This window comes from Metopolophium dirhodum, chromosome 5, assembly GCF_019925205.1.
Source record: "Metopolophium dirhodum isolate CAU chromosome 5, ASM1992520v1, whole genome shotgun sequence".
Taxonomy (NCBI): domain Eukaryota; kingdom Metazoa; phylum Arthropoda; class Insecta; order Hemiptera; family Aphididae; genus Metopolophium; species Metopolophium dirhodum.
In genome coordinates, this window is record NC_083564.1 from 22,944,835 (window position 1) to 22,960,339 (window position 15,505).

At 35.2% G+C, this 15,505-nt stretch overlaps 1 protein-coding gene across 1 annotated transcript in view; it reads left to right on the forward strand.

The window, feature by feature from the left end:
* The window catches only part of LOC132944085 (syntaxin-binding protein 5), a 155,723-nt gene that overhangs the window by 102,956 nt on the left and 37,262 nt on the right, over positions 1-15,505 (forward strand). Inside the window, 7 exon segments of the mRNA XM_061013250.1 lie at positions 512-758; positions 8,282-8,520; positions 10,844-11,036; positions 14,507-14,549; positions 14,552-15,213; positions 15,215-15,238; positions 15,240-15,354. Coding sequence (XP_060869233.1) covers positions 512-758; positions 8,282-8,520; positions 10,844-11,036; positions 14,507-14,549; positions 14,552-15,213; positions 15,215-15,238; positions 15,240-15,354 — 1,523 coding nt within the window.

Genomic DNA, 15,505 nt, shown 5'->3' on the forward strand with positions numbered 1-15,505 from the left:
CTAATAAAAAGGTTTGTTCAACGTCGCGAAATAAAAATGTTGTTGTAAGTGGACCGTATTTAATGAAAAGAGCAGAATTCGCGAAATTTTAAATTACTTTATGGAACTTCATAATAATAATAATATCGTGTTTAGAAAAGTTAGCGCAGAAAGTTCAACAGTTTGTGACAGTATTCTATATTCGTGAGAGGAATAGATTGACAAATTAAAAAACATTTTAAATTACCATTCTGCCGAGTGCTGATGAATGCGAATGAAATGGGACTTTTTTCAACAGCTTTCAGATCGTTTGCTTATTGAATTTAAAGGCGATTCTGATTAATAAACGTTCAACTTTAATTTTAACCGAAATAACTTTATGCACGTCGCTTTCACTAGGCACGAAATATATCGTCTCGACCGGAATGAATATAAAATCTTAGTGTACCGATCGTCGTGCACCTTATTAGGGTGTTTAGCGTACCTAACCATACCACGGCCAATATACCTCTACTTTTTGCAACCTTTACAGGCACACGGACGGCAGCGTACGGTTTTGGGACGCAAGTGCCGGCAGTCTACAAGTGCTGTATAAACTGAAAACCGCCAAGGTGTTCGAAAAGGCCAGGTCAAAATCACCGGAAGGCGGTGATGAAGATCAATTTTCCGTGCAACTGTTGTCGTTCTGTCCGGAGAGCAGGAAATTAGCCGTTGCCGGCATCTCGTCGTACGTCGTGCTATTCAAATTCCGCAAACTCGAGTCCACGTTCGAAACCACGGTAATATTATAATGTCGTTGTCATCGTTGTGTATATTATAATAACGCACAGACATTCTATACAATCATAGTAGAATATATAATATACTAGGTGTATGAGAAAGACCCGAAGAAAAAAATAATAATGCTACTTATACGTATGAAAAAAATTGTTAAAATTCAGCAAATTCCCAAAAAAAATATTTTGAAAAAAGTTATTACGTTCCAAACTAATTTAATCAAAAAAATTTTGATATTTTAAAAAATTCTAAAACATAAGCAACTTGACTTAGATAAATGTTTTTACTATCAAAATTGTTCTTATAATCAGATTCACAAATTGGCTATTTTGAATGTATCCAAAAAAGTTTAAATCAAATTTTAAATATTTTATTTTCAGTGTTAAAAAATAAATACATTTCTTGTATAATATATGTGTAACGCAAGTGACTATAAACTATATTAAGAATACAAAAATTTTAAGTATTAATTAGTCAGTTCTATCTGTTACACCCAGTATACCAAGGTATACCACAAGTATATACACAGTATTCTAAGTATACGGTATACCTAAGGTATTCCACTCTATAATTTATAGTCATTATATATTATACAAAAAAATTATTTTTATTTTTTACACTGAAAATTAAAAAATTAAAATCTGATATCACCTTCAGAAAACCTTCCAACCACATCATAATATATTCATACCTCAATGTGTTGACGAGGTAAAGGCTGGTTTAGACCTTCCCTCAACCTCCAATCATCTTGAAAAAAATCTCACGCCCAACGAAGTCAAACAGGCTATGCAAAAATACTCCTTGAAAAAATCGCCGGGCTACGACCTATTAACGGCAGAAGTAGCTAGATGCCTCCCCAAAAAAAGCAATAATATTGGTAACATATATATTTAACGCAAGCCTAAGACTCTCCTACTTCCCAATCCTTTGGAAATTCTCAAAATTTGTACTATTTCCTAAACCTGATAAACCCTTGGACGACCCATCCTCATACAGGCCAATAAGTCTCATGCCCTTCTTATCAAAAAATTTTGAAAAACTTATCCTCAAACGAATGACTCCATATATTGTCAGGAATAATATTCTGCCAAACACCCAATTTGGATTCAGATAGTACCATTCATCAAGCCCATAGGATTGTCGATGCAATATTGCTCTCGTTGGAAAAAAAACTTTACTGTACCTGTGTCTTTCTTGATGTATCCCAAGCGTTCGACAGAGTTTGGCATGGCGGGTTACTTTTCAAACTCAAAAGTTTTCTTCCGCACCCGTTCTTTTCCCAAATTAAATCTCACTTAACCGATCGACACATCCAAGTGTCAACATTATCGCTCTGCATACTCAGAAATAACCAAAATCAATGCTGGCGTCCCACAAGGGGGCACCTATCTCCAACTCTATTCAACATCTATGTCGCCGATCAGCCCACCAAGCCTCAAACCATGGTGGCTGATTATGCTGACGATAAAGTCATTTTGTCAATCAGGTAAAATCTGGTAACCGCCTCATCAAACCTACAACTTCACCTCAACCTAATGACTAACTGGTACGACAAATGGCGTATCAAAATAAATCAAAACAAATCAAGTCACACTACATTTACTCTCAAGAAGGGCGTATGTCCAACTGTTAGATTAAACAACATTCCAATTCCTACATCGGACACAATAAAATACCTGAGACTTAATCTTGACAAACGACCAACATGAAAAAATCATATACGAACCAAAAGACTGACTCGCAATACTTGTATGCGCATCCTCATCCTCTAATATCGAGAAATAATAATACCAATCTAAAAGTAAAACTTCTAGTTTACAAAACCCTCCTGAAACCTATTTGGACTTATGGCATACAGCTCTGGGGCTCAGCAAAAAAAATCCAATACCAATAAAATTCAAGCTTTCCAAAACCTAGCTCTTCGTTGACTCTCCAATGCACCACTGTACGTCTCAAACCTAACATTACATAATGAATTTCACATGAAAACCATCAACGAAAAAGCTCAATCCTTTTACTTGCACTTCCGCATTCGACTTCTATCCCACCAAAATACTCTTATTAAAAACCTCTCCTCTCTAACTCTCCCAGGAAATCCAAGGCGTGGGTTAAAAAGGAAATGGTGTCGTGACCTCTTACAATTACCAATTTAATATATAATATATACAATTTCAACCATCAACAATTAAAAAAGAAAAATATATATATAAATAATTTATGCTAAGTGTTGCCAGTGTTGCCAGTAGGTTCTTATTCAATTTCTCACGTCCTGTATTCTGTTAACACATAAGCTTATTGTACATTACTTGTATAAATTGTTTATTTCTAATAAAAAATTTAAAAAAAAAATCTGATTATAAGAACAATTTTGATATTAAAAACATATATCTAAGTCAAGTAGATTATTTTTTAGAATTCTTTAAAATATCAATATTTTTTTTATTAAATGAATTTGGAACGCAATAACTTTTTTCAAAATATTTTTTTTGGGAATTTTCTGACATGAGTAGGTATGTTTCTTAAATTATTTACTAATCATATAATTTTAACAATTTTTGTCATACGTTCAAATAGCATAATTTTTTTTTTCGTCAAGTCTTTCTTTTAAACCTTGTATACAGGTATTCCGTATTCCACTCCATATTACATTATACGACGCACGGTACAGTGGAAATTCGGCTTCATAATATACATATACATGTACGTTATACTTTTACCTCTATATGTGCCTATTATTATACATACCTGGGGTATACGTGGTACGTGAGGTATAATATTATTATTGTACAGGTACAGAAAACTTTTTTTTTTAAACATTACGAATCGTGAGTTTATAGCGACCGCTCTTATGTGTACGCCCGTACAAAGGTATTAAGTCTTTTTTTAATCACGTATATATATATATATACACTATATCTAAATGTATAAGCCATAAATACTGCACGACATTGCGGATCAACAGCTAAATACGCGGTACTAAACATGGACTGCGTATATAGTCTCGAGTGTACATTATATATTATATTTGCTCGAAGAATATATGTATACAGTGTATGCAGAGCTAATAGGGTAGAGGATATATACTATATGCAAATAAGGAAAGACCTGAACCGAATATTTGTATAAAGCTATATATCAGATTTAAGTGCAATAACTCCGTTGTGTAGTGCATTGTTTATATACGCGTTGTTATGTGTGTGGTAGAGATATCGTTTAGTGTATATAACCTCAAAAAGCGTCAAGAATAATGATTTATACGTATCTACGCATTACTAAAACATGTTTTGTTCTTTGACTCTTAAAATATAGTTCAAATTGATCCTTTTTATGCGCGTGGTTGACCATTTTAAGTGATTCTCGTGTGTGCGCATAATATTATATTATTATTAGGTACAACCCTATTTGTACAGACAGACCTACATTCCAAAATTTCTTGGTAAACGTTCTTGATTAAAATACCATATAGTGATGATCTTAATACTAAAAAATTATCTGTTTATGAAACAACGAATAAACTTACCTACTATATTTTATCAATTTCGTCAGAAGACTATTTGTTATACTAGTTAAGATTTAAGAACTATTTAACGTTTACCGTACAAACATGAAAAGTAACCAGTCGAGTAAAATATATTGTAGACGCTACTCGTCTTTTATTTAAACGTTATTTAATAATTATACAGCATCAGGTAATTTTAATTAAAATTAAAATTAAACGTTAACAATAGGATGATACCTTAACATAATTTAATGACATAGGTACTATATTTATTTTGGAACAGGGTTAACAATACATATGCATTTTGTATCAGTAAACTCTAATTTAAATAAATTATGTATACTTTATTAATGAAAAAATATACTTGGATTGTTTCAATAATAAGAGTAATCATTTTATATTTTTTTAATATACATAAAATAATACATTAAAATATACCATAGTTGGAGTACCTACCTAAAGTAATTTTAAAACAAAATTAATTTGTCGGCAATACTATTGATTTTCAACTACGCTGCGCAATTAAAGTTATAAAATAATTATAAACTAAGAAAAAAGTTTTAGAATAGGTATGTTAAAAAAAAAAAATTATCAACGGCAAGTTTTTTTTTAAAGTTTCAGATTATGACATTCAATATTTTATAATTTATATACCTATATTATGGGTCTTACTAGTGCGTTTGACTTAATTTATTACATTATTATAAGAAATCAATTTATTTCATATAACTAAATGTTATTTTTTTTAACTGTCCATATACTCTCTTATTGTATTATCTTTAAACACCGTTAAACATTGTTAATCATATTTTCGTAATAATAATGAAAAACTTTGGAAGTAAGTACCACACCGTGATTTTAATATTCTATAAATTATTTTATTAAACACCTGACGTGTTGATAATTAACATTTATTATGATATAATTAATCAAAAATGTTCACACTATAATATTAATAATATTGTATTCACTTGAATTTATTTCTATGAATCAATAGAGTTTAGTTATTATATAGGAAGTAGTAAGAACGTAAATGCCCGCTAGCCTAAAAAAATATTTATGAACATTTGTTTTCCAATAATAATAAAATAGACAATATAGTTTCTATTACATAACAAAACAGCCCTTGTACAAATAAATTATTATATAATAATGATATTTCTTTCTACAAAATGTTGTTGTATAATGACAATATTCAATTCAATAACCAATTAAAATAGATATTTTCTCACAGAAATGATTTTATCAAATGTAACGTATAATTATATAACTAATAACGATTCAATACAAGCACATTGTAGGTATACGCACGGCTTTATGAAATATAAACGTGGTTTATTAGCACCTATTGTTTTATCATTGTCTTGCCATTTGAGTTGATTTGATACGTTACTAATGCAATCGGCAGCAACGGTAGGTATAGGTAGGTACCTACAGCTTTAATATCATTATTCGCTTATGGATTTCAATTCTTAACCGTTATAATAATAATAATATATACCTACAACGTTATTATACCGAATTGACTTTATTTTCAAGTCGATTTTTCTTTGTGGGATTTAGAGGCAAAAAATATTACCGAGAACCGTGAAAATAACGTCGAATATTGTTCGTTTTTAATAAATTCAATTCGATTTTAACGTACGCAATTTTATCTCAGACCCGCGGGACTCGCGGGAGATAAATAAAATATTAATATAGCCCAAACAAACGTTGACTTTTTCCCCTCGACTATTATAATAATACGTGTAGGTAATAAATAATAACGTACGACCCGCACACAGTTTGTCGGTCGACTATACATGTATATAGCACGCCGATTTCATCAATTGGATTGTATTGTATTGATCTCTGTAATATCATAGTCCGCGATGTGAATAATAATCACAATAATATGTAAAACCGTGACATTTCCGCACGTAAACAGCCGAACATGAACCATAATTAGAGCCTGTATTTGCGGGAGAATGCCCTATAAAAAAAAAAAAACCAACAAATAATCGTCGAACGATAAATGCGCATTTGTAACCAAATTATCTCGAAATTATAACAAAACTATATATTATTATGTATAGGACGTAGGTAAAATACGTGTGTAGTTTAAAGTTGACGGACAGCTGAGCTGCAGCGACGAGATCGTTTAGACAATGTCCATACTATACAAGGAATACTTATAACTCATAAACTACTCGCCCTAAATTCGATTTTTATGAATCAAAATACTTTGAAAAATATTCTGCATAATTCTATGAAATTAAAACTCTATGTTGTCATTCAAAAAAGTATAAAACTTAAAAATTATAAGGATAAAAAATATCAAAAAATATAATTTTTTAATAAGAACGTTTTTTGACAACTTGAAACTATGTAAAAAAATATTTTTGAAATAATAAGCGTTTCATGATAAAAAACCACCCTGTATATATTCCGTCTTGTCGCAGAACTCGCTGCAGATTGATTGTGTCCGACTGGAATGAAAAAAATATATAGTGCGATTACGTGATGTAATAAAACAAAAATATTAATTTTTATATTTATAACTAGATCACGTTTCAATTTTATTTTTATATTTTTTAATCACCCGAAAAATGAAAAAAATTTAAAAAAATGTTTAAAAACAAAAATCAATAACTTCAAAAAGGCCGCATAAAAACCCCCGGCATTAGTGTATCATCGTGTGTGCTCGAAACACGTCGCGAGTCTGTTCCATTGAAACATAAAATATATATGCAAATCCGGACTCCGATGATGATAATTTTATGTATTAAGCGAGCTATGCGATACACCGACATTAACCGTCATGATTTTGTGTCGTGCATTACAAATTACTGCAAAACTCGCGTTCGTAATCCGTCTGCAGATTAAATATTTCAGACGGAAAATACAGTATTATTGTAGAAGCCCGAAAGCGACGCTTTTCGTTCGATATCCGATGGACGCGATTTTTTCGGCGTGTAGTGTGAACTATGTTCGAACGAACACAACGACGTTCGGTGGACGCCTTTGGGAGCTCGACCGGTTTCAAATTTTTTTCAATCCTAACGCGTATCTAGCTCCAAACATATTGTCACGATAATTATATTATCAGAATATGGGGACCTTGGGTCAATAAAGACCAATCTCACTTTTTGGTGAAAATGAGATACAGGGCTTAACATATACATAATTTGAATATGTTTGGCCCTTTATATTAGGCCCTTTTATTTCACCAAAAAGTGACATTGGCCCTTTTGATCCAAGGTCCAGATATAGATACAGATATCCAGATATAGATACTTCTCGCACATGGGTCCTCTTCCCGGCCCCCACGCCCTAACCACAGTTGGGCAGGCCCGCTTTTATAGATACAATAAAAAAAAGTCTAGTTGATGAGCAAAAAATGTATCATTTATTTTATTTTATACAATAGATTGTTGTGATTTTTACTACCTACCTAGCTGACGCCAAATGAATGTATCAAAGTTTAAACGAATTAATGATAAAAATTCAATTTTCAAAGCTGAAATTGATATAAAAAAAAAAGTAAAAAACTCGGTCTCAAGAAAAAGTCTTAACTTACTTTCTATAGAAAAATAAATTGCTGACCAACTAAAATATAATGAAATTATTATTGACACATTTTCCGATTTAAAAAATAGGAAGGTTATTTATGATACATTTTATATTGTTGAACTATATTTATTGACTTATTTTAAATAATTGTAATATATTTGAGTGTATTTATTATATATTATATTAGTTTTAAATTTATGACGTACTGTGTTATTGATTTATTTGCTTATTCACATTGTCTTGTAACTCGTTGTCGGTTTAAGTCTATTCGGACCCTCGCCCCTAAAGATATATCTATATATAAACGATAATGACATTTCGGTCCCGCAATTTTACCCTGCCCTATATATGAGCCTCGTAAATCGTCAGAACACAACTCCCCGGCACTCGGACAAGACGATCGGCATAGGCCTTCTCGTCGTCCGTTAGAAAGTCGCGTATGTTAATGTCGTCGTCGGTGGTTGTGTTTTGCAGACGCTCGAGATACCGATATACTCGGAGAGCCTGGACGAGGCGGCCGAAAGCTCGCCGGAAGAAGCGCCGTCGAAACCGCCAGGCGCGTCCGACGAAAGCACCGCGCTGGTCAAGGTCCGGACAGGGCCCCAGAAGAAACCACCCGGCTTCCAGGCCTGTCTGGCGTGCGTGACGCCCTCCGCCAACGGCGAACCGCCCGGTCAGATCACCGCGCTCACGATTAATTCATCGTACGGACTGTGAGTATATAACCTATAATAAACTGTACCTAGTGACGTGTGTAGGATTATAATTACTATCGATTTTACCGTCGGTAATCCTAGACGGGATTGATTTCTATACCCCCCCCCCCCCTATATTCGTCACTGTCGGCACCCCGGAAATCATATTATTACGGTATTGTTGTTATCACGCGCCGACCGGACCAAGTATGAGACCCGTTCGGGTAAACCAGCAAAGTTTAACACATCGTAGGTCATATGCGGCATTTGGGGGAGAGGAACGACACCCTAGTTGCCCCCAAAAGAAAAATTAAGAAAATTAATTATTTTGAATGGGTCAGTAAATTATGATTAGTTTTTGCCCACCCTGCAACCCCAACAATTAGATCCAAGTGCCACCTATGTTGTGGTTGACCTATACCGGGGTCCTGTTTCAGCCTGTGGTCAACCATAGATCAATTATTCATACTTTTCCACATCTTTAATACAACACCATGGAAAGAATTTTTTTTTATATTGTTGTATTCAAAAAAAAAAAATGTATGATCAATTCTCTTGTGAAACGAGTTGTGGTAATTTTATAAATACGCTTAGAGTGAAAAAAAGTTTGATGTAAATGTCAAACATATTTCTGGCCTAAAAGGGATTATCTTTTTCGGCCGAAAATGGTGACGCCCCGTTAACCAGTGGGGCACACCACGGGGAAAATAATGTGATCGGGTCGTCCGGCTGACACCTCTTAAAATGATCGGAGGTTGGGCGTTTTGACATCTAGGTCAAATAATATTATATTTTGTAATGGCCGGCGTCGTGTAATTATAAATCCGCTTTATATGTCGGTGGTTAATATCGCTGCGGATACGATAAATCGCATTGGATTTGTGTTGCTGGGCGGGATTGGGTCGTAGAGTGAATAATCTCGAGAGCTTTATACGCCCTATAACCCATACCGTGGACACTTCGTGTGCACCACTGCAACTGCAGACGGGGTGATTCACGAAGTAAGCTAACCCCCATTTTCCCCTTTAATAACGGATTAGTTCCGATTTTGAAACTTTTAAATATACTTAAGGGAGGTCCCATATTTTCAAGTACTTAGATTTTTTTATACTTTTCAAGTACTTAGATTTTTTTATACCACATAAAGTGTGTCCTGTGTCGGTTCAAACTTATTTTTTTGGAGTGAAAAACAACCTTTTTTTACTGTATTTTATAAAGCTGGTGATTATTCTGAAAATGTTGATGTATTTATATTAAAATTCGAAAAAGTAGGTAGTTTTTGACTTATTTAATTTTGTGTATTACAAATACATGACAGTAGGTAAGTATAGTTGTTGCAAATATGGTCCTTAGTATTCTTAAAAATTCCAAAAATCAAAATTTGAATACATTTATGTTTGAAAATTATATTTTATATTTTAGTTGCTACCTTGATTACTATAATACTTTTCCGCTAATCTACGGTCCTATACCTATTAATGGTGGGGGGGGGGGGGGGTGTGATAGGTATATTATATCAACAAAAATGACTTCACTGGAAAAACGCTCACACTCATCGATATCTCAGATTTTCTTTCATTTTTATCTGAAAGATGCAACTTTTTGCAGGTCGAATCAAGTCCGAATTTTCATTTTACATTAAATAATGCTAAAAAAATACTTTGAAAAATATAACAAATATTGTGCATTATTCAAATGCATACTTTAGCTTCTATAATGATAGTTTTGAAAATCAGGCTTTTAACCAACCTGCAAAAGGTTCTCTTATTTTAAATGATAAAAAATATTAACAAAATCTGACTATTCTACGGTGGGTGAGTGTTTTTCTCGTAAGACATATTTTTGTACTAAAACACGCTCTGACACACTTAAAGAAAAAAAAAGGAGTAACCTTACTTATGACTAATCACTCTGTACCTATTATAATATTGAAATACGATATTCACGAAAATGTTATAATTTCCCGTTTTTGATGTGGGTAATGTGGTTAGATTCTACCTAATATATTGTGGTGATTCTTTTATCACACAGGACGACCCGGTGCGTATTATCTTACAAAATTCCATGGGAATTTTGAAATTTTAAAAACAAATACTAGGTAGGTCTACTAAATATATCTATACATACAATACATCTCGAAAGATTGTAAAATAACGTTATGTTCTCTCTCTCTCTCTCTCTCTCTCTCTCGGACGTTCGAAAAAATCGTAATCGAAAAATTCCTCGTACACTATCCTTTGATATCGCCAGGACAAAAGCACCGTTATACCGAATACCTATACCTCTATATTGTAATAATAATAATATATATTTTAATATAATATGTCAACGCGTTTTGCAGGCTCGCCTACGGTCTGGACAACGGTATTGTGATAGTAGACTTTATACAAAAATGTGTTCTCCTAAACATCAGCACTGCCGACATGTACGGCAGTGCGGACCCGTACCAAAGGGCTCCCAGGTCGCCGAAACGAACAACCGCCTTGAGCGAGACCAGCGACGGCGAACGGTGCCGGTCCCCCAGTATCGATCAGGTAATATATTTTTGCTTCGATTCTCTATACATTCCGTCGTGCACAAATAACTACGAAAAAAAATAATATACATATATTATGCATAACGATAACAGCAGAGCGCACAGCTGTATCGGAGAAAAACGAATAATAATAATTATAGATAATATTTACCCAGGAAAATTCGATTCGATTCGAACGCAATTCCGTCTCGACGAAAACACCGGACGTCTTCCTAATAATAATAACTCCAAGCATACTTATCATGACCCACCTGTTATGATAACGTTTACGTACAACACGTCTTACCGACTAGGTCTTAGGTCCGACGCGGCTTTATCGACGTGATTTTCCGACGGGCGAACATCATTACATTATTACAATTAATTACCCACGCGACTTATACGCCTATTACGAACGTCATATTTTATACCTGCACAATATTTTATATTATAATAATATTATATAGTTTCCGAGATACGTTTTTGAATATCGTCCCGCCAGCGTTCGAGGTTCTCTACATATATAATATAGGTGTATACAGGGTGAACCCGAGGTGCGCACCTGCGTGGCGTGTCGACAAAATATATTTCACACTGAAGTGTACGTAACGCACAATAATGATGATGACGATGATGATGATGAAGATGATGAGAATGAGAATGATAACAATACGTGTATAGAGGTGTACCGCGTGCCGATCAGTCAACGTGCGTAAATTATATTATTATAATATAGTCGTGAAGGACTATACAACAACCGTTGTTACCGATATAAAATAATATAATATTATGTTCCGAAAATAATATCTCGTCGTATATAAACATCATTTTTATCTTTTCGAAGTATACCTACGCGGTTTTTGCATAATTTATACAATTTGTGTACGGTGACCCCTGCGCCCTGTATACTGACAGGTAGGACATTATCGTAGATTTATAATAATAATAATAATAATAATGATGAACACAACACACAGTCTTTTTTTTATTTTTTTTTTTTTTTTTTTTATTATTATTTTGTTTTTGCTTAATCCATCATCATTAACGTCAAAACTGTCAATCATGATTGAACATTTTCGATTATCCGCGTAGAACTATTTATTTTTACATAAAATTAAGTTTTGCACAAGGGCGGAGTTACAGAGTGTAACGCGAGACGAGTTAAGAATATCGATAAGAACATTATCGTCTAACAAGTTGTGATTAATTCGATTTTGTTTTAATACAAAGTCACCGCTTCTGGAAAACAAGTAGGAAGTTTTCTTCTCGTGGGTTTCCGGTATAATCTGCTTGAGAAGTGACAGCCGCACAATAGAGATTACTGCGGGGAAAAAAAATTCTATGAGAATACCGCACGGAAATTACAGCGAAATCTAAAAGACACGAAGCTCTTAGCTCATCGTACCATATTTAATATTTATATATAATAATATAATATACGTAAATATTGAATTGATTTCGTCCATTTATCACACCATAATAATATATTGAAATGACTCATCATTTAAACCGATAATATGCACAACAAAAATAAAATATTTGTATTTATTCCATTTATGTTTTGTTTTTCGTGTTAAAAACTACTTTAACATTTCGAAACTTTACCCACGTGTATAGTGCGAACCGCTCTATCCAAGTTTTAATCTCTGTGATTATAAAAAATTTGTATATAACATATATAATATTATTATATGAAAAAAAAAACTTCTTTATCCTTCGCGAATCCTTAAACGCAATGTTTTCTAGAGTTTTATGTCAGAAATAATTTTTTGTACGAGTCTGTTGGCTTGAATTAATATTAAAAGTTTTGTAACCACCAATATTTTTTCATCTGTCTTTTAGTGTAAAAACTACATTAATTATTCAAACTTTTTAACTAAATTTTATGTGACACATTCCTCAAAATTATGCTCATTTAGTATCCACTTTTATTCGTCAGATTCCGCGAATTAATTAAAAATAATAAAAAAAAAAACATGTACCTATACAAATAAAGTTATTTTTACACATTTCAAAGTCTCGCGTTGAACAGCTTTAAAAAATACATATTTTTTTTTTCATCTATAGCATAACAATAGGTAGCATTCATTGAATGGTTTTTATACGGTGTAAAACGCATTGTATTGATTGACAATATTCTATTCAAAAGTTTCGCGTTGTATTCTTTGAAATATGTTATTATGATCCGTTTTTGTATACAAATTAAAATATCACTTTATTCGATGAATAGTTATAATAGCTGGAGCATACTTACAATGTGTAGTGTGTACATATTATGTTTTCACGAATTTTCAATAACTTAACTCGATGGCATCATATATAGCAATAAAAGTGTAAATAAATAATAAAAATCAGTCAAAGTGCAATCGAGGGAAAGACCTCAGACTCGAGAAAAATCATTTCGCAAATGGCATTGATACACTGACTAATTTTCGCAGTCTTTGAGGATTATCTCAGATCACTATATATATATATATATGTTCCGATCGCTCCGATGTAGGTACTGTGATGAGTTTGTTTAAATATATTTTATGGCGTACAATTAAGAGTGGCTTCGTTATATTACTAAATCTAAATTTTATACGCATCACTGTGTTCACTATACCTACCTATATTATATGTTCAGCGATAAAAACGTTTTGAATTAAAATTAGTAAGAATTTAATCCACCAGTACCCAATTAAATCCCGCAAGCATTCCGGGCATGTGTGGTGTATGACTAAGTCGAATAAACTGATAATCATAAAAACGCCTTTAAAATCGTTAACTACCTACACACAACTTGGAGTTTCGGCGTAAAACGGGCAATAAAATATGTTTACGATTTATAATTATACTATCTTATACTCCGCGTACATTTTAATGTACCTACTCGCGATTAATGCGAATAAGTTTCGGATCAAATTTTACTCGCGGGCACTCTAAGCTGGTTTTTCTTAACTTTTCGACGACCATTAAACCGCCGAGGACTGCATACCCGTCGCAACGATATCCCGTCGTGTTTCTCGTCGTTCTACTCACGAATCGTTTACGTGCAGGTGGTCACGATTATAATTTACCCACACGATATGACACGATATTAATAATAATAATAATAATAATACGAGTACATAACTTGGTACGATTTGCGATTTGCAAAATTTTTTTTTCCCACCGACAAATCCAAGACGCGCTCGCGAAAACGAAACGAAGAACGTTTGTTGGTCGGGCGTCGCGAGTGTGCGTGCGGGTCGGGGGGTCGGGCGGTGGTGAGTGTGCGCGGGCGGGCAGGGAGGGTTATGTGGTTTAATCGATCGACCCCGTCCGCCCGCCAACCCGCCCGACCCGCTTGAGACCGCATGAGACACGGTGGGACATATTATTATATATACGTAACATAATATTATAATGTACACGCGACGTCGTCGTTTTCCATCGCATTATGTTCGCGTCCATAAAACATAACGACGCGATCGGTCGGGCGAAGTTGAAAACTTTCCGCATTTGAAGGGCCTCGAAGACGAAGCCGAGGAACTGGAAGAACTCAGCAAACTGGCCTGAGCCCGGTGGGAGTGTACTCGACCCAGGTGTCGCCGAACCCCGCCAACCAGGATTGGCTGGACGACGTGACCGAGCGGGCGGAAGAGGCGCTCGTCCTGATCCCGGCCGCGGCGCCGGAACCAGGGGAACCGGGTGAACCGCCACCGCCGCAGGCCACAGCGGTGACCGCCGCGTCTTCGGAACCGGCCACCCCTGCGCCGGTCAAGGGCAACGGCCGCCGGACCAGTCACTCGTGGCGGGGCCTGAAGAAACAGCTGAGTCGCGTCGACCTGAGACTGAAGAACACGTTTAACGCGACACCCGCCAAGAACAAGGCGTCCACGTTCTACGGCACCGGCGAACAACCGGAAACCGACGAAGCCGGAAGCGTCGGTACGGCCTCCACCACCACCACCACCACCACGTCTGCCACCACAACGTTCACGACCACCACAGCCACGACCACTGCTACCACTAGCCGTCTACCTCAAATCATAACCGAAACCGATGGCCAAGAGCATCGGCTGGACGGCGGTGGCACTCAGTCGGCGGCCCGTGACCAGTCGTCCACCTCGGCCGCGGCCACCAGGCCCACGGAGCTCAAGCTGTTCGACCGCGACGGCAAGCCCATTAAACCCCCGCGGTCAACCAAAGAGCACCGGAAACGGACGTCGCTGGGACAAGCAGGGCAACCTGACCGCGAGGGTCGTCGCGGGACGCCCGACTCTTGTCCGTGCCCAACATCAAGTACAGCCAAAGGGACCCAAAACATAACCGGTCGAACAACCAAGCGTTCATCAACCTCATTAAACGACTAAGTAAGTGTTGATATACGAAACCAACAACCGCCCTGTAATAATAATAATAATAATTATAATTGTATGTTGGTATGGTGTCGTTATTGTTGTTGTTGTTATTGAAGTTGATATTGATGATATTGTTGTTGTTGTTGTTGTTGTTGTTGTTTCT